Source organism: Bos mutus, chromosome 21 (genome assembly GCF_027580195.1).
Source record: "Bos mutus isolate GX-2022 chromosome 21, NWIPB_WYAK_1.1, whole genome shotgun sequence".
Taxonomy (NCBI): domain Eukaryota; kingdom Metazoa; phylum Chordata; class Mammalia; order Artiodactyla; family Bovidae; genus Bos; species Bos mutus.
The window spans coordinates 22,728,000-22,755,785 of record NC_091637.1 but is presented as its reverse complement, the minus strand read 5'-3'; the positions used below and the strand labels follow the sequence as shown (position 1 = coordinate 22,755,785).

General features: G+C 43.5%; 1 protein-coding gene across 1 annotated transcript in view; it reads right to left on the bottom strand.

Annotated features, from left to right (window-relative positions):
* Positions 1-27,786, bottom strand: part of LOC102277636 (ADAMTS-like protein 3) — a 111,077-nt gene that overhangs the window by 18,760 nt on the left and 64,531 nt on the right. The window contains exons 10-12 of the mRNA XM_070358201.1: positions 17,049-17,232; positions 14,390-14,594; positions 5,806-5,906 (exon numbers count right to left, since the gene is read on the bottom strand). Coding sequence (XP_070214302.1) covers positions 5,806-5,906; positions 14,390-14,594; positions 17,049-17,232 — 490 coding nt within the window. The remainder of the gene's footprint in view (positions 1-5,805; positions 5,907-14,389; positions 14,595-17,048; positions 17,233-27,786) is intronic.

Genomic DNA, 27,786 nt, shown 5'->3' with positions numbered 1-27,786 from the left:
TAGAGAGCATCACTTCCTCACGGCCAGGGATGGGACTGCAGATCGTGATGCCCGAGCTGGGGGCTCATAGTCTGTATACCAACAATGAGCACACAAGTGGAGCTCATATGTTTTTCTATGTAAAACATGAAAGTAGAAATGGCAGCAGAAATCACAAAGTAACCCTGTTTCTAGTCTTTCTCAATTTCTCATTCCTCTTCAGTCCAGCTCTGCTCCTGCCTCAAATAACCCCTTTCATCATCAGCCAGATGGAACTTACTGATTCTATAGGGCAACAGATTTCAAATCTGCCTTATTATCAGAAGTATGTGGGCAGCTTAAAAAAGATGTAGATTCAGAAAGAATTAAAAAAAAAAAAAAAGACAAAAGAGATGTAGATTGCCAGCTTCCATTCCCTTCCAAAGATTCTAATTCATTAAGTCCCAATGAGAGCCCAAGAATCTTTATTTTAAAGAAACTTCCCAGGGAATTCTGACTTGTGGCTGAGGTTAGGAATTACTGCTCTGGGGAACAAACTCTCTCAGTCCTCAAGCATTTCCTCAGATCCCCGTGTTGTCTTCCTATATGTGAGCTAGTTCTACCCTGATAATTCTCACTCCCTTTAAAACTTTTTCCACAATGGAAGCCACACCTCCCAAACTCTTCCCAGAGTCAATAAAAGAGGCTAGTAGACACCCCACTCACCACTGATTCTCTACCCATGGCCACAAATAATGTTACTCCCTATTGCTGCTGCTGCTAAGTCACTTCAGTCGTGTCCGACTCTGTGCGACCCCATAGATGGTAGCCCACCAGGCTCCCCCATCCCTGGGATTTTCCAGGCAAGAACACTGGAGTGGGTTGCCATTTCCCTCTCCAATACATGAAAGTGAAAAGTGAAAGTGAAGTCACTCAGTCATGTCTGACTCTTAGGGACCCCATGGACTGCAGTCTACCAGATTAAACACCCTGTAATATCTACTGAGGCCCTACTATGGCAAGTGGGTGTCTCCCGCCTACCCACTGCATTGTAAAGTGAGATTTAATGCCTCACCTACCTTCAGCGAGCCCACCCACTCAGCAGAAGAGGTCTGTGGGGGACAGTGAGGCCAGTAAACTTCAAAAGAAACCCACCCACAGAAGCTCTCTAAACTAACCTAGTCTTGCTTCCATAAACTACCAGATATTTGGGGAAAAGTAACAGCATGAAAGAAAAGCACTAGGATTAAAGCTGAATGGCCAACCTTGGATGAAGCAGAAACAATAGAGAAAATAAAAGGCAATTTGACTCTTTTTTTTTCCTCCTTGGGTCAAGGAATTTTTCTTCTATTATTTCTTTTAAAAATGTCTCCCTTTTAAGTTCTTTTGCATATCTCTTTCTCCAAAACCCTACTTAATCGGATACCCTCTTGGTAGATCTTTCCATGCCTTGTTGTCCTCTCTATTATCATGAATATTTTTTTGCTTCCTGTTTTGGCTGCCAAAAAGTAGTTGGAAAGTGAATGGCATACTCAAGGAACTGAAAGGACAGTGTGACTGGAACACAAAGAGTGAGACAGAGTGAGGTCCCAGATGAGGCTGTGTAGGGAGGTGGGACTTGACTGTGCAATATTTTATAGGCCACATAGTCAATTTTGGTCAACCTTTGTCCTAAGAGCAAGTGAAGCCTCTAAAGTGTTGTTAATCTAGCAGGGAGATGGGTGTGGTGATGGTAGGATCAGATTTGCATTTTGGAATCGATTACTGTGGCTGCAGTATGGAGCCTGGGTTAGAAGGATCATGGGTGGATGGAGGGAGATTAGTAGGATGGCTTGGCCAAACAGATTGGTGGTAAAGAAGGAAAGAAGTGGATCGGTTAGAGAAAAAACACAAAGAGCCAAAAATCATACAAAACAGAAAAGTACAAATTACATTAAGATATAAATTTTCATCCATCAGATTGGCAAAATTTTTAAAACATTGGAAATCTATATAAAGTTGGTAAAAAGGGGGACTCTCATATATTGTTGGTAGAGACAGTTTGATGGTAATTTAGCAGTATCCAGATGAGCATGTCTGTCGATTTAAGTCCATATCTAAAATCTATCCTGTAAGAGTATTACCCTTTATGCATAAAGATATATATTCCAGGATGTTTACTGTAGCATTTGTTTGCAATAGCCAAAAATGGAAACAATTAAATGTCCATCAGCAATGGACAAGAATGAGGTAATAGTAAATACAACAATTCAAAAGAATGAAGTGACCCTTATGTACTCAGATGGGGGAAAAGTCAATAACATATTGATCAGTAGGAAAAAAAACACGTTTCATACAAAATATGTCTTGTTTATTATAAAGAAAGCACAAACCTCGTGTGTTTGTAAAATAAATATATCTTTGAGCATGCATAGTAAAACATCTGGGATGATACATATCAATCAGTGTGTGGGCTCTATCTTCTGAACAAAATTGGAAACTAGGTTTTCTGTTGAGAATCAAGGTGGCTGTTCTGAACATTTTCCATTCGAGGAGAATGGTTCTGGCTGGAATTGTGTTGGGAATAGGAAATGCAGCTGACACTACATTGACAAAACTTAGTGAAGGCTCAAAATGGAAACTGAGCCAATGGTCAGGGTCATCTCATTTTCCCCAGTAACTCACGATATGGAGGAGGAAGGAAGAGCCACAGAGTGGGCATTTGCTATGACTCAGGCTGCTAAGTGCTTCACACTAAACCAGTTAATCAAAACCTCCCAGACACAAGACAATCTACAGAATGGGAGAAAATATTTGCAAACAATGCAACCAGTAAGGGCTTAACTTCCAAGATGTACAAAGAACTCATACAACTCAACAACAACATAAAAAAACCTATCCAAAAATAGGTAGAAGACCTAAATAGACATTTCTCCAAAAAAGAAATACAGATGGCCAATAAACACAGGAAAAGGTACTCAACATCCCTAATTACTAGAGAAATGCAAATCAAAATTACAGTGAGGAACTACCTCACACCAGTCAGAATGAACATCATTAAAGAGTCTTAAAACAAATGCTAGAGAGGGTGTGGGGAAAAGGGAACCCCCTGCCCTGCTAGTGGGAATGTACGTTGGTGCAGCCACTGTGGAAAACAGTATGGAGGTTCCTCAGAAAACTGACAAGAGTTACCATATGATCCAGCAATCCCACTCCGGGGTATATACTGGACAAACTAAAAATAAAAAGGACACAAGCACCCCGATGTTCATAGCATCACTATTCACACAGCCAGACATGGAAACAACCCGTGTCCATCAGCAGAGGAATGGATGAATGTAGTAGACATACATTTGGAATACTACTCGGCCACAAAAAGGATGGAATACATGGATGCAACTAGACATTATCATACTCAGTGAAATCAGAAAAGAAAGACAAATACCATGTGGTATCACTTATGAGTGGGATCTAAGCAATGACACAAATGAACCTACCTATGAAGCAGAAACAGAATCACTGACAGAACAGACTGGCGGTTGCCAAGGGAGGGGGGTTAGGGAGGGACTGAGTGGGAGGCTGATATTAGCAGACGTAAGCTTCTATATATAGGATGGATAAACAAATTCCTAATGTGTAGCACAGAACTACATTCAATATCCTATGATAAACTATAATGGAGAAGAATATTAAAGAAGAAGATGTAAATATGTATAACTAAATCACTTGGCTGTAGAGCAGAAATTAACACACACTTGTGTCAATCAACTACACTTCAATTAAAAAACAACTTCCCAACCATAATTTGACACGGACAGTAATACCCCAATCTGAAGATCAGGAGCTCAGAAAGTTCAAAGTTACACCAAGAGGAGGGTGGCAGAACTCCAGATTCCACTGGCGGCCCTCTCGGCTCTCTCCTCACTTCCTCTGGCTGCAGCACGTTTCTCTAGGGTGGTGGAGCCGCCAGAAGGAAGGCATCTATGTCTCGGAGTGATCTCAGGGAGCAGAGCTCTTCTACCCTCTAAACCATCTACCAGTTCAGACTTTTATACAAGACAGAAGCATTCTTCTTGTGTAAGCCCCTCAACAAGATAAACGTTTACTTTATTCTCTGCCAACCCACTGTCCCAACGTCCTAATCAAACAGTTTCTAAACAGAGGAATAAATTTAGAATAATTGAAAACACTAGGATACAGATTTAATCTGTAAATTAAAGGGAACTGATGAATTTTGAAAACTCAGCGTGGCCATGGGACTGGAAAAGGTCAGTTTTCAACCCAATCCCAAAGAAGGGCAATGCCAAAGAATGTTTAAACTATTGTACAATTGTGTTCATTTCACATGCTAGGAAGGTTATGCTCAAAATCCTTCAAGCTAGTCTTTAGCAGTCTGTGAACTGAGAACTTCCAGATGTACAGGCTGGGTTTCAAAAAGGCAGAGGACCAGAGATCAAATTGCCAACATTTGCTGGAACATACAGAAACCAAGGGAATTCCAGAAAAACTTCTACTTTTGCTTCCCTGATAGCTCAGACAGTAAAGAATCTTCCTGCAATGCAAGAGACATGAGTTCGATCCCTGGGTCAGGAAGATCCTGGAGAAGGGAATGGCAACCCACTCCAGTATTCTTGCCTGGAAAACCCCACAGGCAGAGAAGCCTGGCAAGCTACAGGCCATGGGGGTTGCAAAGAGTCGCACATGACCGAGTGACCTACACTTCTACTTCTTCTTTGCTTTATCAACTATGCTAAAGCCTTTGATTGTGTGGATCACGTGGATCACAAAAACTTGTGGGAAATTCCAAGAAGAGAAGGGAATACCATACCACCTTACCTGTCTCCTGAGAAGCCTGTATGCGAGTCAAGAAGTAACAGAACAGGACATGGAACAACGGACTGGTTCCAAATTGGGAAAGGAGGATGTCAAGGATGTATATGTCACCCTGCTTCTTTAACTTTTACATAGAGTCCATCATCCAAAATGCCGGGCTGGATGAAGTACAAGCGGGAATCAACATTGCTGGGAGACACATCAACAACCTCAGATATGCAGATGATACCACTCCACTCTAATGGCAGAAAGTGAAGAGAGACTGAAAAGCCTCCTGATAAGGATGAGAGAGCAGAGTGAAAAAGCTGGCTTGAAACTCAACATTCAAAAGCCTAATAAGATCATGGCGTCCAGTCTCTTCATGCCAAAAGAAGGGGAAAAAGGGGAAGCAGTGACAGATTTTCTTTTCTCAGGCTTCCAAACCACTGTGGATGATGACTGCAGCCATGAAATTAAAAGATGCTTTCTCCTTTGAAGGAAAGCTATGACAAACCTAGACAGCATATTAAGAAGTGGAAACATCATCTTGCCAACAAAAGTCTGTACAGTCAAAGCTATGTTTTTTCCAGTAGGCATGTACCGATGTGAGAACTGGACCATAAAGCAGGCTGAGCACCGAAGAACTGATGCTTTCTAATTGGGATATATTCAAGAGAAGACTTTTTTGAGTCCCTTGGATAGCAAGGAGATCAAACCAATCAATCCTAAAGGAAATCAAGGTGATGAGATGGTTAGAAAGAATCACCGACTCAATGGACATAAATTTGAGCAAACTTTGGGAGATGCTGAAGGACAGGGTTTCCCTACAGACTGCATGCTGCAGTCCATGGGGTTGCAAAGAGTCAGACACGCCTTAGTGATGGAACAGCAACAGCATAACATACACTACTGAGAATGGCACTGTAAGAAGTTATAATTGAGTATGAACTGTGCATTATGAGAGGTGGTGTATGGGAGGGATGAGCCATTCCCAGACATCATAGTGCTTATCTGAGGTGGGAGAGGTTGTGTGCTGCCCTAGGGTGGGGCCAGTACCTTTTTGTGTCATCACAGCCGGACTCAGAACTGTTGGGGTGCTGACAAATTATGTGATGCTGCTGCATCCTCACAATTCGACCCAGGCAACGTCCAGGACACTGAAACGAAAGCACAGTGCAGTATAAACAACCTTGTGTAAACTTCCCTGTCGGTCTACTGGTTAAGACTCTGTGCTCCCAATGCAGGGGGCACAGGTTCGATCCCTGGGTGGGGAACTAAGATCCCGCATGCAGTGAAGCATGGCAAAAATAAATAAAGACCGATATTAAAAAATTAAAATAAAACAACCTTGTGAGCTCATGCGTGCTATGGCGGCATTGCCAGAGACCAGCTACAGGGGTGAGCTGGCCAAAGGAAAGTTGCTGTTCAGTTGCTCAATTGTTTCCAATTCTTTGTGACCCCATGAACTGCAGCAGGCCAGACTTCCCTGTACTTCACCATCTCCCAGAGTTTGCTCAAACTCTTGTCCATTGAGTTGGTGATACCATCCAATCATCTCATCCTATGTTGCACCGTTCTTCTCCTCCTGCCCTCAGTGTTTTCCAGTATCAGTGTCTTTTCCAATGAATCGGCTCTCTCCATTAGTGGCCAATGTATTGGAGCTTCAGCCTCAGCATCAGTCCTTCCAGCGAATATTTAGAGATGGTAGGGAGGAGGGAAGCCCAGCTGTAAGGATCAGATTGCCCTCCTTCAGAGCCAGACAGCTTCCTAAGTTTCCTTTCATCCTCTTTTCCTCCTCAGAAACTGAGACCACCCCTGGGGAGGAGTGAAAAGCACAGGGCCAACCCCTAATTGAGCAGGTTAAGGTTCAGAAATCACTGTGCATAAAAGCATAAGCTACAGCCAAGTTTGGGTTTTCCTGCTTAGAGCAAAAATGGAGGCTTGTGTGTAGGGGTGAGCTGAATTACAGGAAAAAAATTAACATTCGGCTCTTAAACTTTTCTGTACTAATAACACATATCAATTTTTTCTTGTCATTTGTTTTATGCTTGAAAAGGTCTTTCCCATCCTGGTAGTTCTATTCCAGTTTAATGACTACACTGAGGCACTTTAATCCAGGCAGAATTTATTCTGTTGTATGCGGTGGGTTTGGGCTCTCATTTTATTTATTCCTCTTTAATTAGTTGACCACTTTCTGTCTTATACAATTGTTTTTTATAATTTTCCAACAACATTATTGAGATACAATTCACGTAGCCTAAAAGTCACTGTTCAGTGTATAGTTTGCAGTAAGTCCCTTACATATGAACCTTCAAGTTGAGAACTTTCAAAGATGCGAGTGTGCCCCTGTATGTCAGCTATTGTAACTGTACTACTGCAGTTTTTCAAGGTCCTGTAATGTAAGATGAAGAATGTTTTATTCTGTGTTTGCTTTTTATGCATTATTTGTGTGGAAAGTATCATAAACCTATTACAGTGCAGAACTCTATAGCCAATTGTGTTTGTTGGGTAACTAGGCTAACTTTGTTGGACTTACAAACAGGCCTAGAAACAAGTTCCTTTTCATGTATATGCTTTTAAAATATTTTTTCCCATTCTGTGGGCTGTCCACTTTCTTGGTCACATCCCTTGTAGCAACAAAACTTTAAGTTTTCATGTAGTCCCATTCATCTATTTTTGTTGTTTTTCATGTCATATCTAAGAAACCATCTCCTAATCCAAAGCATGAAGATGTATGGCTACAGAGTTCCTTTCAAAGGCTTTATTGCTCTAGCTCTTAAATTTAGGTCTCTGATGAATTTTGAGTTAATGCTTTGTAATACCACTTCATGGGAAATAGATGGGGAAACAGTGGAAACACTGTCAGACTTTATTTTTCTGGGCTCCAAAATCACTGCAGATGGTGACTGCAGCCATGAAAATAAAAGACGCTTACTCCTTGGAAGGAAAGTTATGACCAACCTAGATAGCATATTGAAAAGCAGAGACATTACTTTGCCAACAAAGGTTCGTCTAGTCAAGGCTATGGTTTTTCCTGTGCTCATGTATGGATGTGAGAGTTGGACTGTGAAGAAGGCTGAGTGCCAAAGAATTGATGCTTTTGAACTGTGGTGTTGGAAAAGACTCTTGAGAGTCCCTTGGACTGCAAGAAGATCCAACCAGTCCATTGTGAAGGAGATCAGCCCTGGGATTTCTTTGGAAGGAATGATGCTAAAGCTGAAACTCCAGTACTTTGGCCACCTCATGTGAAGAGTTGACTCATTGGAAAAGACTCTGATACTGGGAGGGATTGGGGGCAGGAGGAGAAGGGGATGACAGAGGATGAGATGGCTGGATGGCATCACTGACTCGATGGACGTGAGTCTGAGTGAACTCTGGGAGTTGGTGATGGACAGGGAGGCCTGGCATGCTGCAATTCATGGGATCGCAGAGAGTCAGACACGACTGAGCGACTGATCTGATCTGATCTGATCTGAATACCTTATATGCTAAGAGTCCAAGTTCATTCTTTTGCATTTGCATATTCAGTTGTTCTTCGCCAATGAGGAAGCAATTGTTCTTCTCTCATTGAATTGGTATTGTCACTCTTGTAGAAAATCACCTGACATAGATACATGGATTTGTCTCTAGACTTCAAATTCAATTTCATCAATCCATGTGTCTATGCTAGGTTAGCACCATGTTGCTGTTCCGTCAGTAAGTCACATCCGACTCTTTGCAATCCCATGGACAGTGTGGACTGCAGCCTGCCAGATACCTCTGTCTGTGAGATTTCCCAGGCAAGAATACTGGAGTGACTATTTGATGCAGCGATCAAACCTGCGTCTCCTGCATTAGCAGGTGGGTCCTTTAGTGCTGAGCCACCAAGGAAGCCCATGTTAGTACTGCACTGTCTTATTATTGTAGTAAGTTTTGAAATTGACATGTCTGAACCCTCTAACTTTGTTCTTTCTCTAGATTGCTTTGGCTATCTTGGGTCGTTTATATTTCCATATAAATTTTAGGATCAGCTTGCCAATTTCTGCAAAGAAGCTGGGGTTTTGATGGGGATTATGTTGAATCTGTAGATCAATTTACTGTCATGTGTATAATATTATGTTTTTTGATCCATAAATATACAATGCCTTTTCATTTATTTAGGTCTTCTTTAACAGTCCTTAGGCTTCCCTGGTGGCTCAGACGGTAAAGAATCTACCTACAATGCAGAAGACCTGGGTTCGATGCTCAGGTCAGGAAGATTCCCTGGAGAAGAGAATGGCTACCCACTCCAGTATTCATGCCTGGAGGATGCCATGGGTACAGGAGCCTAGAGGGCTACAGTCTATGGGGTCACAAAGTGTTGGACACAATGAAGCAATGAACACATTCTTTAATGTCCTTAAAAAAAGTTACTGTAGTTTTATAGTGTTCATTTTTAAAAACTCTTCTTCCCTCTATGACTAACTGCTTTTGGGTTTAAACTCATTTTGAATGGGTGTGTTTCTGCACTTTTCTTACACTGCACGACTTCAGTGTGTTCTGCACTGATGCTGCACTGTTTTACTTACAGCAGTTTTGCAGGACACTCTGACATCAGGTTAGGAAACTCTTTCTATCCTCCTATCGATTTGTTTTTCTAAAAATCTCTTGTCCTCACACTCTCCCATATGAATGTCAAAATCATATGAGGTCTGAGAAAAGAATTCTACAGTAATTTGAACTGGAAGTATGTGTTGTGATTCATTTAAGGGAATGGGCTCCTTTATAGCACTCAGAGTACCTTTACTTATCCAAATTTTCTGTTATGTGTTTCAACAATATGTTGTATTTTTTCTTTATGGGTCAGGCAAGGATTAATTTTATGTGTCACTTCTCATCCATACCTGACGAAGTGATAGTTTAATGAGGTTTTGAACTTGGAACTGTTGTTTGAATGGTTTAAGAATTCTGAGGATGTTGATGTAAAAGAACCAAATTAGAACATTTCCTAACACTATGTACAAAGATAAACTCAAAATGGATTCAAGACCTAAATGTAAGGTCAGAAACTATAAAACTCTTAGAGGAAAGCATAGGCAGAACACTCAATGACATAAATCAAAGCAACAACCTCTATGACCCACCTCCTAGAGTAATGGAGATTTAAAAAAAAAAATAAACAAGTGGGATCTGATTAAACTTAAAAGGTTTTGCACAGCAAAGGAAACTATAAGCAAGGTGAAAAGACAACCCTCAGAATGGGAGAAAATAATAGCAGATGAAACAGCTGACAGACGATTAATTTCCAAAATATACAAGCAGCTCATACAACTCACTACCAGAAAAACAAACAACCAAATCAAAAAGTGGGGCAAAAGACCTACACAAGACATTTCTCTAAAGAAGACATGCAGATGGCTAACAAACATGTGAAAAGAGGCTCGATATTGATTATTATTAGAGAAATGCAAATCAAAACTGGTGAGACTATCACCTCACACCGGTCAGAATGACCATTATCAAAAAGTATGCAAACAACAAATGCTGAAGAGGGTGTGGAGAAAAGGGAATCCTCTTGCACTGTTGGTGGGAATGTAAATTGATACAGCCACTATGGAAGATGGTATGGAAGTTCCTTACAAACTAGGAATAAAACCACCATATGACCCAGCAATCCCACTTCTAGGCATATACCCTGAGGAAACCAAAACTGAAAAAGACACATGTTCCCCAGTGTTCACTGCAGCGCTATTTACAATAGCTAGAACACTGAAGCAACCTAGATGTCCATCAACAGTAGAATGGCTAAAGAAGTTGTGGTACATATACACAATGGAATATTCAGTTCAGTTTAGTTCAGTTGCTCAGTCATGTCCTACTCTTTGGGACCCCATGAATTGCAGCACGCCAGGCCTCCCTGTCCATCACCAACTCTCAGAGTTCACTCAAACTCATGTCCATTGAGTCGGTGATGCCATCCAGCCATCTCATCCTCTGTTGTCCCCTTCCCCTCCTTCCCCCAATCCTTCCCAGCATCAGAGTCTTTTCCAATGAGTCAATTCTCTGCATGAGGTGGCCAAAGTACTGGAGTTTCAGCTTTAGCATCATTCCTTCCAAAGAACACCCAGGACTGATCTCCTTTAGGATGAACTGGTTGGATCTCCTTGCAGTCCAAGGGACTCTCAAGAGTCTTCTCCAACACCACAGTTCAAAAGCATCAATTCGTCAGCACTCAGCCTTCTTCACAGTCCAACTCTCACATCCATACATGACTATTGGAAAAACAGCTACTCAGCCCTAAAAGGAACACATTTGCATCTGCCCTAATGAGGTGGATAAACCTAGAGCCTATTATACAGAATGAAGTAAGTCAGAAAGAGAAAGATAAATATCATATTCTTAATCATATATACGGAATCTAGGAAAATGGTACTGAAGAATTTATTTGCAGCACAGCAATGGAGAAAAAAACATAGAGAACAGACTTATGGACATGGGGAAAGGGGAGAAGAGGCTGAGATGCATGGAGAGAGTAACATGGAAACTTACATTACCATATATAAAATAGATGGCCAATGGGAATTTAGTGTATGTCTCTGGGAACGCAAACAGGGGCTCTGTATCAACCTAGAGGGGTGGGATGGAGAGGGAGATGGGACAGAGGTTTAAGATGGAGGGGACATATGTATACCTATGGCTGATTCATGCTGAGGTTTGACAGAAAATAACAAAATTCTGAAAGCAATTATCCTTCAATTAAAAAATAAATTAATTTTTTAAAAAGAATTCTGGGGATGTTGAGATGGGGTGAGTGTATTGTGCACATGAGAAGGACCTAAATTTGGGGGAAAATGCAGAATGTTATGGACCAAACTGTATCCCTCAAAATTTATACAGTGAGGTCCTAACCACCAATGTGACCATATTTAGAGATAGGGTCCTAAGGAGGTTAGAGGTTAAATGAGGCCAAAGGGTGGAGCCTTAGTCTGATAGGAAGTGGCCTTGTAAGAAGTAGAAGAGACACTCAGAACTCTCTTTTCCGTGTGTGCTGAGAGAAGAGGTTATGTGAGGACAGAGACAGAGGAGCCTGCCAGGCTACAGTCCTGTCCATGGGGTTGCAAAAGAGTCGGACATGACTTAGCGACACAAGAATAATAGTGTCAGAAGGTGGTTGTCTACAAGCCAGTAACTAAAACCAACCCTAAGAACACCTTGATTTTGAACTTCTAGCCTCCTGCTGCTGCTGCTGCTAAGTCGCTTCAGTGAAGTCCAACTGTGCGACCCCATAGATGGCAACCCACCAGGCTCCTCCATCCCTGGGATTCTCCAGGCAAGAACACTGGAGTAGGTTGCCATTTCCTTCTCCAATGCATGAAAGTGAAGTCGCTCAGTCGTGTCTGACTGTTCGTGACCCCATGGACTGCAGCCTACCAGGCTCCTCTGTCCATGAGATTTTCCAGGCAAGAGTACTGGAGTAGGTTGCCATTGCCTTCACCAATAAAATAAGAACATTAATAGCAAGCATGCTGACCCTCGACCCGACAACCAGAGCTACTTTACCCGTCTTTGGCATCATCCATGGGTCAAGTGGATAAGGAGCCACTCCAGCCACTCTGTGAAGAGGATTCGGAGGTGACAGTGCAGAAGCTTCTGGGCTCCTTAGAAAGCCAGAACTCAGAAAGCCTGAGCTTGAATACACCCAGGGTGGGGCCCCAGTCCATCCTTGTGAAGTCCTCCCTTGCCATGAAGGACTTCACCATCCAAAAACCTCAGCCTCAAAGCCCTCAGATTTCTACCATCCTACCAGCCTGGCTATTCCTGAGGGAGACCATTCGGATACCAGAGACAACCCACGATTCAGATGAGATCACTGACCCTACCACTCCCCCACCTACCCCATCTTCCTGGTGTGACCATGGGGCCACTCCCTTCATTCACGGCACCCCCGACACCCGCCACACCCGCCGCATGCCTGACACCCGGAGCACCAGCGATATCTGCGGCACAGGTGGCACCCAACACACCAGCGGTATTCGAGACATCAGCAGAATCCGAGACACCAGTGATACCCATGACAAGAGCGACACCTGTGACACCAGTGGCAGCCATGACACCCGAGACACCAGCAGCACCCGTGACACCCACGCAAGAGCAGCACCCAAGACATCAGTGGCACCCGAGACACAGCAGCATCCCAGATACCAGTGATACCCGCAACAAGAGCACCACCTGTGACACCAGCAGTACCCGTGACACCTGAGCCACCAGCGGCACCCGAGACACCAGCAGCACTCATGACACCCATGGCAAGAGCAGCACCCACCACAAGAGCGGCACCCGAGACACCAGTGGCACCCATGACATCAGTGGCACCTGTGACACCCGAGACACCAGCGGCACCCAGGACAAGAGCAGCACCCAGACAAGAGCGGCACCCGAGACACCAACAGCACCCAGGACAAGAGTGGCACCTGAGACACTAGCAGCACCCGGGACAAGAGTGGCACCCAGACACCAGCGGCACCCGAGATACCAGTGGCACCCAAGACACTCATGGTACCTGTGACATTAGCAGCAAAGCCCCAGAGGGAACCCACTACCCCTTGAGTGTGGCTAACACCACCGGACGCTCCTACCAAGCTGGGCAGTCCCACTCCCCAGCCACTCCCTCTGGCTTCAGCAAGAAAAAGAGGGGCGTGGCTGGGAGAATATGGAGGTTCATAATATAACATTGCTGTTGTGGACTGCCCAGCAATACCCGCACAAGTAAAGTAGGCCCAGAACAACCCATGGATGACTGACCAAGACAAAAGCAGCCCTGCCGGGCTCCCTGAGATCCAGTCAAATGGACTTTGGGATTCAAATCCAGCACCTCCACAGCCATCAGGAGCCCTGGCCAGCTTAGAGAATGGCCTGGAGCGGCCTGGGGGACCAGAAGAGGCACCACCCTGACCCAGCTGCCCCTCCTCCGCCACTGCGTGAAACTTCACAGACTGGACTGTCCCCCGGGGCATGCCCCCCTCCCCCACACTCCCCCCTTCCATGTTAGTGGTGGAGGGGATAGTTTTTGCCAACTCCTTGGTTCTTCATGGTTTAATTAACTTTATTTCTCCAGAAAGATGTATCTCCCTCTGTTTTGCATCCTCTCCAGTTGGAGAAGTGTGTAGTCATGTAGGACTTGGAGTTAATGACCTAAGAATTAGCACAATGATTCTCAAGAGCAACAACTGCTGCACTGCAGGGCAGAAATGCAGAAAGAGTGTATTATTCTCCCACACTGACAATACTGAACATTTTCTGAAGGGCTGAGGGGAACTTTTGCTCTCTGCAGCCTGTGTTAATATTGACCGGGAGGTCTAGGATAGAATAGAACCAGCTGGTGTGTGGTGTGGTCAGCTCCCTGTGCAGATGAGTTTCCTGAATGTCCTGCAGGAGTCTGCGCTCTCCTCTCCCCTGTGGGGAAGGGCCCTGATGGGTGGGGTTTTGTTACAGTATTGCTTGTTTTATGTTTTGGCCTCATGGCATATGGGATCTTAGTTCCCCGACCAGGGATGGAACCCATATCCCTTGCATTGGAAGGCAAAGTCCTAACACTGGACTGCCAGGGGAAGTCCCTTTTTGGATATGTGGGTTTGACCACAGGGACTGGATGATTTTTAAACACTAGATTTGTCAGCATTACCTGGTTCCCTTGTTCAAAGAGCCCTTGAACACAGGGGTGACTGGAACAGGGTCTTCTCCCCAGAGGCCTGTCTCTGAGGATGCACACTCTCGGTGGCAACGCCTGCACCGTTCCGTTGGCTCTTGTGCGCTTACATGTCACTTGCCGACTGCGGAATCCTTCACCACAAGACACAGAGCACTCTGACCACGCGCCTGTGAGCCACCTAAGAACAAAAACTACAGGAGCTTAGTAGGTCAGACCCTATGGGGACTGTCTTCCAAAGAGAAAGCCCATCCTAGCAGTATGACTGTTTCAAGGCTGACACATATCTCTGGGAGTGGGCAGCAGCACAATAACTCCCAGCTGTACTCTCAGATATCCTTTCACTAAGAAGCAACAGAATCACCATGTAGAGACGATAGCATCGGGGCGGGATAAAATAGTCCTCAGAGATGTAAGAGCCATCAGCTGTGTGGCCTCAGAGAGCAGAGCTAGGGCAAAATTAGTTGGAAATTTTGGAAACGTGATTTTCAACTCATGGAAACCAAAGGGAAGAAAAAAGGAGGTAGCACCTGTTTGGTCACTCAGACTTGTCTGATTCTTGCGACCCCATGGGCTGTAGCACCAGGCTCCTCTGACCATGGGATTTTCCAAGCAAGAATACTGGAGAGGTTGCTATCTCCTCCCCCAGAGGATCTTCCCAACTCAGGGATCAAACCTGTCTCCTGCAGCTCCTGCACTGGCAGGCAGATTCTTTACCACTAGTGCCATCTGGGAAGATGAACTGGGAGACTGGGGTTGACATATATACACTACTCTGTATAATACAGATAACTAATGAAAACCTACTGTATCACACAGGGAACTCTACTTTTCGTTCTGTGTGACCTAAATGGGAAGGAAATCCAAAAAAGAGGGGATGTATGTATACATGTGACTGATTAACTTTGCTGTATGGTAGAAACACATCGTAAAGCAACTATCCTTCAATAAAAAATAAATAAAAGATGTTTCTGCTTATAGAGTGGACAAGGCACTCTAGAGAGGAGACAAAACTCAGGAGGCTCCTGACGTGGCCCTTGTGAGGAATGACAAAGACATTGGGAACAGTAGGAAACTGACAGGAACGGATGGAAGTGAGAGGAAAGGGGGCTGGGTAGCTTTGAATGTGGTCATTGTGATCTGGAACACGAACTAGGGGCAGATCAGATTTGGTGGAGATTATGAGTTTGATTTTGGATATTTTTAAAACTATTGATTTGTGTCATCTATGATATTGAAAGGTTATTAATGGCTTTACCCCTGGGGATGCAGATGATACCACTCTAATGGCAGAAAGTGAAGAGGAACTAAAGAGCCTCTTGATGAGGGTGAAGGAGCAGAGTGAAAGAGCCAGCTTAAGACTACATAGCAAAAAAAAAAAAAAAAAAAAAAAAAACTAAGATCATGGCATCCGGCTGCATTACTGCATGGCAAATAGAAGGGGAAACGGTGGAAGTAGAGACAGATTTCCTCTTCTTGGGCTCCAAAATCACTGTGGATGGTGACTGTAGCCATGAAATCAGAAGACGATTGCTTCTTGCCAGGAAAGCGATGAGAAACCTAGACAGTGTGTTGCAAAGCAGAGACATTATTACTCTGCCAACAAAGGTCCGTATAGTCAAGACTGTGGTCTTCCCAGTGGGCATGTACAGCTGTGAGAGCTGGACCACAAAGAAGGCAGAACACCAAAGAAGTGATGATGCCTTTGAATTGTGGTGCTGGAGAAGACTCCTGAAAGTCCTTTGGACAGCGAGGATATCAAACCAGTCAATCTTAAGGGAGATCAACCTGAATATTCACTGGAAGGACTAATGCTGAAGCTGAAGCTCCAACATTTTGGTCACCTGAAGAGAACAGATGACTCATTGGAAAAGTCCCTGATGCTGGGAAAGATGTAGGGCAGAAGGAGAAGAGGGCATTAGAGGATGAGATGGCTAGACGGCATCACCAATGCAATGATCATGAACTTGGGAAAACTCTGAGAGATGGTGAGGGGCAGGGAGGCCTGCGTGCTGTAGTCTATGGGGTCACAAAGAGTCAGACATGACAGGCAACTGAATAACAACACCACCCGTGGGGGTAGAATCTAAGGAATGGTGCTTTTCACAAGTCTCTCTTGTGATGCTGGTCTACTGACATATCTCTGAGGTGAACCCATGAAGTCAGCTTCCCCGTGCTCATAAGGTACATTGTGAGTGCAGGGAGCAGGTGAGAGTGGCAATTAACTCCAGAAGATCTGAAATCAGACTAACCCGGTTTGAATTCTGGCTCTCATAACTGTGTGGCCTAGGGGAGTTTTTCCAACTATATAATAGAGGATGAACAACACTGGAGACATCCCTGGAGGTCCAGCGGCTAAGACTCCGAGCTTCTGGTGCAGGGGACTCGGGTTCAATCCCTGGTTGGTTATGTGGTGTAGCATAACAAAAAAATAAAATAAATTTTTAAAAAAAGAAAATGAATGATATTGACTTGATAGGTGACTGTGAAGTGATCCACATAAACTACTTAGTTGAGCACCTAGTATAGTCCACATAAAACAAATCTTAGTGGTTGAGTTATTCATTCCACATTACTATGCATTTTCAAACAAGTCAAACACTGGTAGCAAGGAGAGAAGAGTGACTGCACACACCTTGGGGGGCAGTCCTGAATGTTACAGGGCTGGAACGCAGCCTGTGGCTTGCGGAGCTGGTCACAGAAGGCCTCGCTCACTTCCTGCCCGTTGGCCATCAGGCACTGGGGTCTCTGAACTTGGGCTCCCAAGTGGCCGCATGTGGCAGAACAATGAGTCCAGTTGCCAAGCTCCCAGAAAGTCTCTGCAGAAAGAAAAGGAATGTCACAGATGGCCACTGGAGGAGAAGGGATGATGGGCTGGAGACGACCCGGCCAAAGACAACTATGAGCTGCTTTCTGGTTAGCTGCCCGTCGGGCTCTCTGAGCAGCACACAGAGAATCTGCCATCAGGTGGAGTAAAGGGGTCCTTTAAATCTCATTTTCCCTTGCCTAGCTCGTTGTCATAACTGCGGGGGGTTATTCCAGCCAGGATGGAGCCCTTGGTCCTGCAGCTGGACTGGAACCCAGTGCGTCTGATGCCAACTCTAACTCTTTCAAAATACTACCTCACATTTCACAAAGGCCCCTTGACAGTTCAAGCAAGACATACAGCCTGGGAAAGGGGTTGTCTCAGGCCAGCTAGATCTGCCAGAAAAATCCCAGAGAAGGAGGAGAAACTCTGTGCAGTAGGCCGGCTTCTCAAGACTCTCCAAGCAGAGCCAAGAGAGGAGGGTCTCTCCGGGGGATGCCCTAATGGATTCTCTTTCTCAAAAGTGGATCAGACTGAGAGAGATGAAAGATGATTTAGCGGGGAGCAGGGATTAAGCAGACAGGTTCAAGATACATTTCAATTCCATTCTTACTTCTCTACTAATTCTTAATCTAAACTTCAGATGAGACCTGAAGCTGAATAAATAATTAGCCATAGAGCCTTCTGGAAAGATGAAAATGGGAGTTTCCTTTAAAAAAGCTGAAGCTGACCACTTCGAATAATCATGGTTTGTTTTCCTTTTAGTCCTCGTTCCAAGTAGCCTTTCCTTTCCCTTTTGACACTGGATAAAAAGATGAAGTAGGACATGACGATGACAGATTTGTGTATGATCACAGAAAGTACCAGATTTTCTTGAAATAATCACAAGTAAGTAATAGCTACCAGCTGTGTCCACAGGGTGCTCCACTGAGTACACCTATGCCTTTAGCTTAACTGTTTTCCAGTGCTTCCTTCTGATTTTGGAATTTTGTCCTAACTTGCATATCATTTGCAAAGCAGAACAGTACACATTTTTAGGTGCCCTACAGCTTATTTAAAACATTTTTAGAAATAGCTTAGTTTATTGAGAAGTTTCCAGGTAATAGGTACTGAGTTAAACACTTTAACATCAATTTTCCATTGAATTCTCATGGCCATCTTTTGATTTAGATTATTTTTACTTGCAGAGATAGAAATGGAAAGAAGCTATGTGACTTTTCCAAGGTCCTGCAGCTGGACTGGAACCCAGTGTGTCTGATGCCATACCTAACTCTATGTCATATTTCATAAAGGCAAGACAGTTCAAGGCAAGACATACATGCATTTCTTTAAAAAAATACACCTCTTTTTACTGAGGTATAATTCATATAAGAAAAAATGCTTATATGTCAAACATGCAGTTCTATGAGTTTTCACAATTGTATGTACTTAGGTAACCATGATCCAGAGCAAGGTATATACATTCCATCACTCATAAAGCATCCTCTCATCTATGAAGCAGGTTAAAGGCTAACAGAGTTCTGCCAAGAGAACACATTGGTCATAGCAAACACCATCTTCCAACAACACAACCAGATGGTCAATACCGAAATCAGAATGATTACATTCTTTGCAGCCAAAGATGGAGAAGCTCTATACAGTCAGCAAAAACAAGACTGGGAGCTGACTGTGGCTCAGATCTTGAACTCATTATTGACAAATTCAGACTTAAATTGAAGAAGGCAGGGAAAACCACTACTTTCTGAATGGAAGACCATACCTGAATGGAAGACCATTCAGGTACGACCTAAATCAAATCCCTTATGATTATACAGTGGAAATGACAAATAGATTCAAGGGATTAGATTTGATAGACAGAGTGCCTGAAGAACTATGGACTGAGGTCTGTGACATTGTACAAGAGACAGTGAGCAAGACCATCCCCAAGAAAAAGAAATGCAAAAATGCAAAATGGTTGTCTGAGGAGGCCTTACAAATAGCTGAGAAAAGAAGAGAAGCTAAAGACAAAGGAGAAAAGGAAAGATATACCCATCTGAGTGCAGAGTTCCAAAGAATAGCAAGGAGAGAGAAGAAAGCCTTCTTCAGTGACCAATGCAAAGAAATAGAGGAAAATAATAGGGTAGAAAAGACTAGAGATCTCTTCAAGGAAATTTAGAGATACCAAGGGAACATTTCATGCAAAGATGGGCACAATAAAAGACCAAAATGGTATGGACCTAACAGAGGCAGAAGATATCAAGAAGAGGTGGCAAGCATACACAGAAGAACTATACAAAAAAGATCATCATGACCCAGACTACCATAATGATGTGATCACTCACCTAGAGCCAGACATCCTGGAATGTGAAGTCAAGTGGGCCTTAGGAAGCATCACTATGAACAAAGCTAGTGGAGGTGATGGAATTCCAGTGGAGTTATTTCAAATCCTAAAAGATAATGCTGTGAAAGTGCTGCACTCAATATACAAGGAAATTCGGAAAACTCAGCAGTGGCCACAGGACTGGAAAAGGTCAGTTTTCATTCCAATCCCAAAGAAAGGCAATCCCAAAGATTGTTCCAACTACTGCACAATTGTACTCATCTCACTCTCTAGCAAAGTAAGGCTCAAAATTCTCCAAGCCATGCTTCAGCAGTGCATGAACCGTGAACTTCCAGATGTTCAAGCTGGATTTAGAAAAGGCAGAGGAAGCAGAGATCAAATTGCCAACATCCATTGGATCATCAAAAAAGCTACAGTGTTCCAGAAAACCACCTACTTCTGCTTATTGACTACGCCAAAGCCTTTGGCTGTGTGGATCACAATAAACTGTGGGAAATTCTTCAAGACATGGGGGTATACCAGACAACCTTACCTGCCTCCTGAGAAATCTGTATGCAGGTCAAGAAGCAACAATTAGAACTGGACATGGAACAACAGACTGGTTCCAAATCAGGAAAAGAGTACATCAAGGCTGTATAATGTCACCCTGCTTATTTAACTTATATGCAGAGCACATCATGCCAAATGCTGGGCTGGATGAAGCACAAGCTGGAATCAAGATTGTTGGGAGAAATATCAATAACCTCAGATATGCAGATGACACCACCTTTATGGCAGTAAACGAAGAACAACTAAAGAGCCTCTTGATGAAAGTGAAAGAGGAGAGTGAAAAAGGTGGCTTAAAACTCAACATTTAGAAAACTAAGATCATAGCATCCGGTCCCATCACTTCATGGCAAATAGATGGTGAAACAATGGAAACAGTGAGAGACTTTATTTTGGGGGGCTTCAAAATCACTGCAGATGGTGACTATAGCCATGAAATTAAAAGATGCTTGCTCCTTGGAAGAAAAGCTATAACCAACCTAGACAGCATATTAAAAAGGAGAGACATTACTTTGCCAACAAAGGTCCATCTAAGTCAACACTATGGTTTTTCCAGTAGTCATGTACAGATGTGAGAGTTGGACCATAAAGAAAGCTGAGCACCAAAGAATTGATGCTTTTGAACTGTGATGTTGGAGAAGACTCTTGAGAGTCCCTTGGACTTCAAGGAGATCCAACCAGTCCATCCTAAAGGAGATCAGTCCTGGGTGTTCATTGGAAGGACTAGGAGATCAGTCCTGGGTGTTCATTGGAAGGACTGATGTTGAAGCTGAAACTCTAATACTTTGGCCTCCTGATGCGAAGAACTGATTCATTGGAAAAGACCCTGATGCTGTGAATGACTGATGGCAGAAAGAGAAGAGGACAACAGAGGATGAGATGGTTTGATGGCATCACCGACTTGATGGACATGAGTTTGAGTAAACTCTGGGAGTTGGTGATGGACGTTGAAGCCTGGTGTGGTGCGGTCCATGGGGTCACAAAGAGTTGGACGCAACTGAACAACTGAACTGAACTGCACTGCCCCTCCTCCAAGGCAACTACTTCTTTATTTCTGTCAACATACATCAGTAGTATCTGTTCTTGGACTTTATACAATATGTACTCTTTTCTGTCTGGCTTCTTTTGCTTAATATAATGTTTTTGAGATTCACCCATATAGTTGTGTATATCAGTAACTCATTCTTTTTTATTGCTGAATACTACTCCATTGTATGAATATACCATAGTTTATCTATTCTCCTATTAATGGTCATTATGAAGTAAAGACTGAAAAGAACATGCTTGTATTTTTTTGTGTGTGTGAACATGTTTTCATTTTTCTCGGGTAAATACCTGTGAATGGAATTGTTGGGTCAAGGGTAGGTATGTGCTTAAGTTTATTAGAAACTGCCACATAGTTTTCCAATGTGGTTGCCCCATTTTATCCATCTATCTGCAGTGCATTGGGAATTTCTTTTGATGCCAAAAAGTTTCCATCATCAGTTGGTTTTCACTCTTCTGGTAGGTGTGATACTGTATCTCATTGTGCTTTCAATTTTCATTTTCCTGATTCCATCTGTCAGTCTTTTTTGTGAACTTCAAGTCTCTTGCCATTGTCTTTCTCGGGGAGGGGAGAATTCATTGTTAAACTGTAATAGTTCCTCACATATTCTGGACATAAGTTCTTAATCAGACATAGGACTGCCAATCTTTCTCCCAGTCTAAGGCTTGTGTGGTCATATTCTTAATAGTGTCTTTGATTAGCACATTCTTGATGAGGTCCAATTTGATTTTTTTTGTTTTATGATGAATGATTTTTGACACAAATGAATTGAAAAAGTAGATCATTATTTCCTCCCACATAGAACTCCTCAGTGGCTTCTCATATTTTGGGAATAAAACTCCAGTCTTTACCTTGACCTTCAGAGGCTTGAACGATTTGGTCCTCAGAAACTCTCCAGCTTCATCTCACACACCTCTCCTTCTACCCCACTGAACCCTCACCAAACGAATCTTCTTTCTGTTCCTTGACCACGCACAGCCTGTGCTCACTTTAGAGTCCTCGCACTTACTGCTCCCTCTGCCAGAAATGCTCTTTCCTCACCTCTTGGGATGGAAGTCTCCACCCTATCCTTTAGGTCTGGAGTCAAGTATCACCTCCTCAGAGGGCTAAATGATGCACAATCACCATTGGGCTCACCATCCTACTTCCTTTTCTTCATAGCACTTTCCACAGAGAAATATCCTGTACACTTATTTGTTTACTGGTTTATTATCCATCTCTCTGACTGGAATGCCAAATCCTTGAGACTAGACACATTATATACTTAGGTGCTCAGCCAGGATTTGTTAAGGTGACCAATGAATTTCTTTGAAATGCTAGCCACTGAAGGCTTGGCATATTCCACAATGTACACATGTATGTGTGTGTGGTGCATATGTGTGTGTGGTGCATGTGTGTGTGTGCAGGAGGTGGTAGAACAATGTAGGTAGTTTCAATAAATCAAAGTTTTAAATATTCCAAAGATGTCACCTTTACCAGCAATTTCAGCCTCATGAGTATCCAATCTTTTAATTAACTGATTTGAAGGCATTCATTTGATTTCCATGTTCCATTCCACATGGAACTTCTCTCTGCCTTTGCACATCCTGATTTCTCTGCCTGGAACATTCTTCTTCCTCCTCCCAGAGCAACATCCTGACTTATGTGGAAACCTGGTTGGCTTCTCCAGAGAGCATTAGGGACCCCTCCTCAGAGCTACTGTGTCCTTTGGAGCTGACTCACTGAAAAAGAGCCTGATGCTGGGAAAGATTGAAGGCAAAAGGCAAAGGAGGTGGCAGAGGATGAGGGATGAGATGGTTAAATAGCATCACCGACTCAATGGACATGAATTTGAGCAAACTCCAGGAGATAGTGAAGGACAGGGAAGTGTGGCATGCTGCAGTCCACAGGGTCGCAAAGTGTCAGACATGACTTAGCGGCTGAACAACAAACAACCATTACAGCGTTTGTCACTCTGCTTCAAATATCTGTTCACATGAGCATCTCCTTCTCTAGACTATGGGCTTCTCAAGGACTAGGTCATCTACATATTCCCAGCTCTGGCAAAAGCAAGCATGCACTGGGCAAATATTTGCTGAACATGGCTATGTTTGTGTCTGAATGTTTGTGTCTCTCTAAAATTTACGTGTCACATCCTAACATGCAGGAGGTGGGGGCATTGGGAAGTAATTAGGTCACATAGGCGGAGCCCTCATGAGTGAGATTAGTGCCCTAATGAAAGAAGCCCCAGGGAGCCCCTTTATCCCTTTGGCCATAAGAGGACACAGCAAAAAGACTACTGTCTGTGAACCAGGCAGCTGGCCCTCATCAGACATCGGATCTGGCCCTACCTTGATCTTGGATGTCCCTGCCTCCAGAACTGCAAGAAATAAATGTCTGTTGTTTATAAGCCACCCCCTCCATGCTGGTCTGTGCTACGTTGTTATGGTAGTGCAAACAGACTAAGATGAATGTTGAATGAATGGACGAAGGTGCTTGTAAGGATGGTAGCATTGTGTCGAAAAGAAGAGAAAACAGTATCACATAAATACCCCTAGGTAATGATCTCATAAATAACATGAGCTGGCTTGTTGAATGGCAACTCAACATGATTTTCTCCTTCTATGCTCTCCCTGCATCCACATCTCTAGAATCTCTATTTGCAGAGTTACATTCTATATGACATAACCTGAAAATCAAAGACACTAGCTAAAGATTTAAAAGATTGAAATGATGTAGCCTTTACTGTTCCTATAGAGTAGACATAGTTAAACATGAGGTCAGAGAGCAACTTCTGTGTATCCTTCTGCAATTCACTCATTTTCAGCTACAAGGAGCTGAGATCAGCAGTATGGGTTCCCTGTGATTCAGGCATTTCTGATTTTCTTTTTTATCCTAAGTACCAAGGATCTTTATTCTCAATAAAGAATCTGTTCAGTTCCATTCAGTCACTCAGTCGTGTCCGACTCTTTTCGACCCCATGAATCGCAGCACGCCAGACCTCCCTGTCCATCACCAACTCCCGGAGTTCACTCAGACTCACGTCCATCGAGTCAGTGATGCCATCCAGTCATCTCATCCTCTGTCGTCCCCTTCTCCTCCTGCCCCCAATCCCTCCCAGCATCAGACTCTTTTCCAATGAGTCAACTCTTAGCATGAGGTGGCCAAAGTACTGGAGTTTCAGCTTTAGCATCATTCCTTCCAAAGAACACCCAGGACTGATCTCCTTTAGAATGAATCTGTAGCTGTAGATAATATGTCACTATTTTGAGAATAAAGTGTCCCATTATCTTCATGCTTTGCAAATCCTCAGGCACAGAGTTAAACCTCATTCTCATAAATATTTTGATTTTCTTAACTCTGTCCCTATCTCTTGGCTTCTTAAAGAGTTTTGCAAGACATACGTCAATTAGGTTCTTGTGACTAAGCACTGATACATAACAAAGTTAATATGTGTGGGAAAACATACTTGTGAAAGAAGACCAATGAAAGAATTGATTCAATAATCCTTAGCAAATCTTTCCTCTATAAACATTTACCAAGTTAGTGATCATTTTGCAACTCGAAAACCAATACCTGTGTTACCACAAATAATGATGCACATTTGGGATATGAGCTCCCTGGGCTTCCTCAGGAGTGGATTTTTTTTTTTTAAGCTTGCATATGGAAGGACAAGTTTAACAGGTTCTTAGCCACACTAACATATAGCATCTCTACATGTATTCAGGGTTTACAGCCTAACTAACAAGGTAGGAAAAAATATATTCACTGAAATTCCAGAAGGGACTGGAGGAAGCAGCTGGGGCTGACAGGCTCCTCCCCTCCAGACAGCTCTGGGAACAGGGCAAGGGGTGATGCTTTATAGGGAACATCACATGGTGACAGGTGCACACTTTTAGGAAGGTTGTACAGCATTAAGTGTAAGAGCAGACGATGGTGGGGAATGCTGTATACTGTGTGACGTCATTCTTGATTCCTCAGTCACGTGACTAGAGTCAAGAGCTGCCTGACTGCAGAGATGTGTGAAGAGAAGAGATGTGTGGTGCAGAACTGAGACACCATGCAGACCCCTGAGTGGAGGGGGGAAGGAAGGGGTAAGGCCGGAACTGACTTCTCAGGGACCTGAGGGAAGGCACTAGCATTAGACAGGCTAAGCCTACCCTATCTGTTGAAAATCTTCCATATTAAGATCCTAGAGGACCACAGAGGTCTTTGGGCCTGGCATGCTGCAGTCCATGGGGTCACATGAGTCAGACATGACTTAGAGACTGAACAACAGCAACAAGAGGCATACCAGGGTCTTTCTGGCCAGCACTAAGAGTCCAGGAGGGTGATATGAGCAACACTGAAAGAGAAAACTATATATTTGGGCTCTAGCACACACTTTTATGAGTCTCAGGTTTCCTCATTTATACAACTGGATAAAAGATTACTGCCCCCAACACTGTGCTATTGTAAACATCAAAAGAGGTAATGAACATGAAAGTGCTTCACACGTGACTATTCCAACTCCCCATCTATTTGTGTCTCTGTGCCTGCATGTGTGCTCAGCTGTGTCTGACTCTTTGCAACCTTATGGATGGTAGCCGGCCAGACTGCTCTGTCCACAGGATTCCCAGGCGACAACACTGGAGCGGGTTGCCATTTCCTCCTCCAGGGGATCTTTCTGATCCACGGATTGAAACTGGGTCTCCTGAATTGCAGGTGGATTTTTTACTGCTGAACCATCAGGGAAACCCATTTATGTCTCTGGGTTCCTCTAACTGCCAACAAGAAAAGCCATGGAGAAAGCTCCTTCCATCATCCCCTTAGTTCAGCAGTGCGTTCTATAATCTCATACCAGTTCTGCCATTGATCCAATATTATCCATTTATGAGACACATATTTAATACTTACACCTATCTGAGGTGCTGGAGATACAAAGGGGAAGTAATGAATGATAGCTCATGTCGGTCTAGCTGACTTCTGTGATTAACTCTTAATCGCTTCCAAACTCTGGGGGGAAAGAGGAGCATTATTTATTGAGTCTTAAACCATCGCAACTTGAAGCTCATTCTGATGTCAAGAGTTTGCTGAGCTCCAGATATTATCCCTAAAGACAGCAGCAGAAGCATCCAAATGCCATCCTGTGCCAGGGGCTCACTGCAATGACCTTTCCCAAACTATAATACTGACTCCACCGATTAGTAATTATTGAGCACCTGCTGGGTGCCTCATACTATATTATATTCTTAGGGCACAAAAGAAACATTAGACATGGTCTCTAGCATGAAGGGACCCACAATTTAGTGGAGGAAACAACTGGAAGCTAATGTGTGTCAGGATTCAGTCAGGGACTAAGCAGTGAGAAAGGAGAGGTCCAAAACAATCAGAGAAAGATTCACATAGGAGATGAGAATTCAGGTAGCTTAAAGGACGGTGAAAGAGCTAATTCTTAGGTAGATCAATAAGAAGACCAGGACCCTCAAGGAGGAGAAAGGGACAAACTTTTTCTACATTCCTTGTCTTAGTCACTTAAGACATTCTTTCTTAAGCTCTGAGTTGCTACAACAATCTATTTCCCCTAAGACTAACTTTCTTTAAGCCCAGAGCTAACATTACTTTGCCAACAAAGGTCCGTCTAGTCAAGGCTATGGTTTTTCCATGTATGGATGTGAGAGTTGGACTATAAAGAAATCTGAGCACCAAAGAATTGATGCTTTTGAACTGTGGTGTTGGAGAAGACTCTTGAGAGTTCCTTGGACTACAAGGAGATCCAACCAGTCCATCCTAAAGGAGATCAGTCCTGGATGTTCATTGGAAGGACTGATGTTGAAGCTGAAACTCTGGCCACCTGATGTGAAGAGCTGACTCATTGGAAAAGACCCTGATGCTGGGAATGATTGAAGGCAGGAGGAGAAGGAGACGACAGAGGATGAGATGGTTGGATGGCATCATCAACTCGATGGATATGGGTTTGGGTGGACTCCAGGAGTTGGTGATGGACAGGGAGGCCTGGCGTGCTGCAGTTCATGGGGTGGCAAAGAGTCGGAGCGGTGAGTGACTGAACTGAACTAATGATTATATAACAACAATGTATCTTGCTTGAGGACATGTTTCTCCTTCTTAAGAAAAACCTTCTGACTATTCCTGTTATTTTAAGATGTATGTTGTGGGAGTGGGTCTAGAAAGACCTTTAAAACCTTGAGATATTCTTTTAATCTATTGCTAGTAATCAATTGAAAAAGTATATAAAGCTACACCTGAACTGGTGAGTGGGGGCACTCTCCGCCCCCTTCTGATGTCTATGTCAGAAGCTTTCTCTGTCCCTTTTTCACTGTAATAAAACTTTGGCCATATGAAGTTCTGAGTGACTGAAACTGTGTCTTTGGTCCTGAAGCAAAATTCTCTCCTTTGGAGATCATGAATCCAGCACTCTTCACCGTAAGCTAGGCCACTTCTTCCTGGGAGAGCAGTATGAATGGAAGCCAGATTTCCAGAGTAAGCTGCATGGTGTGTGTGTGGTGTTGGATCACAGTGCGGGAAAGTGCATTGCCTAGAACAGAGTTTAGTGCTAGCTTAGAACAGAGGCCAGGGTTATAAATTAAGGACATGTAGAGCCAGAATCAGAGAAGGCAATGGCACCCCACTCCAGTACTTTTGCCTAGAAAATCCCATGGACGGAGGAGCCTGGTAGG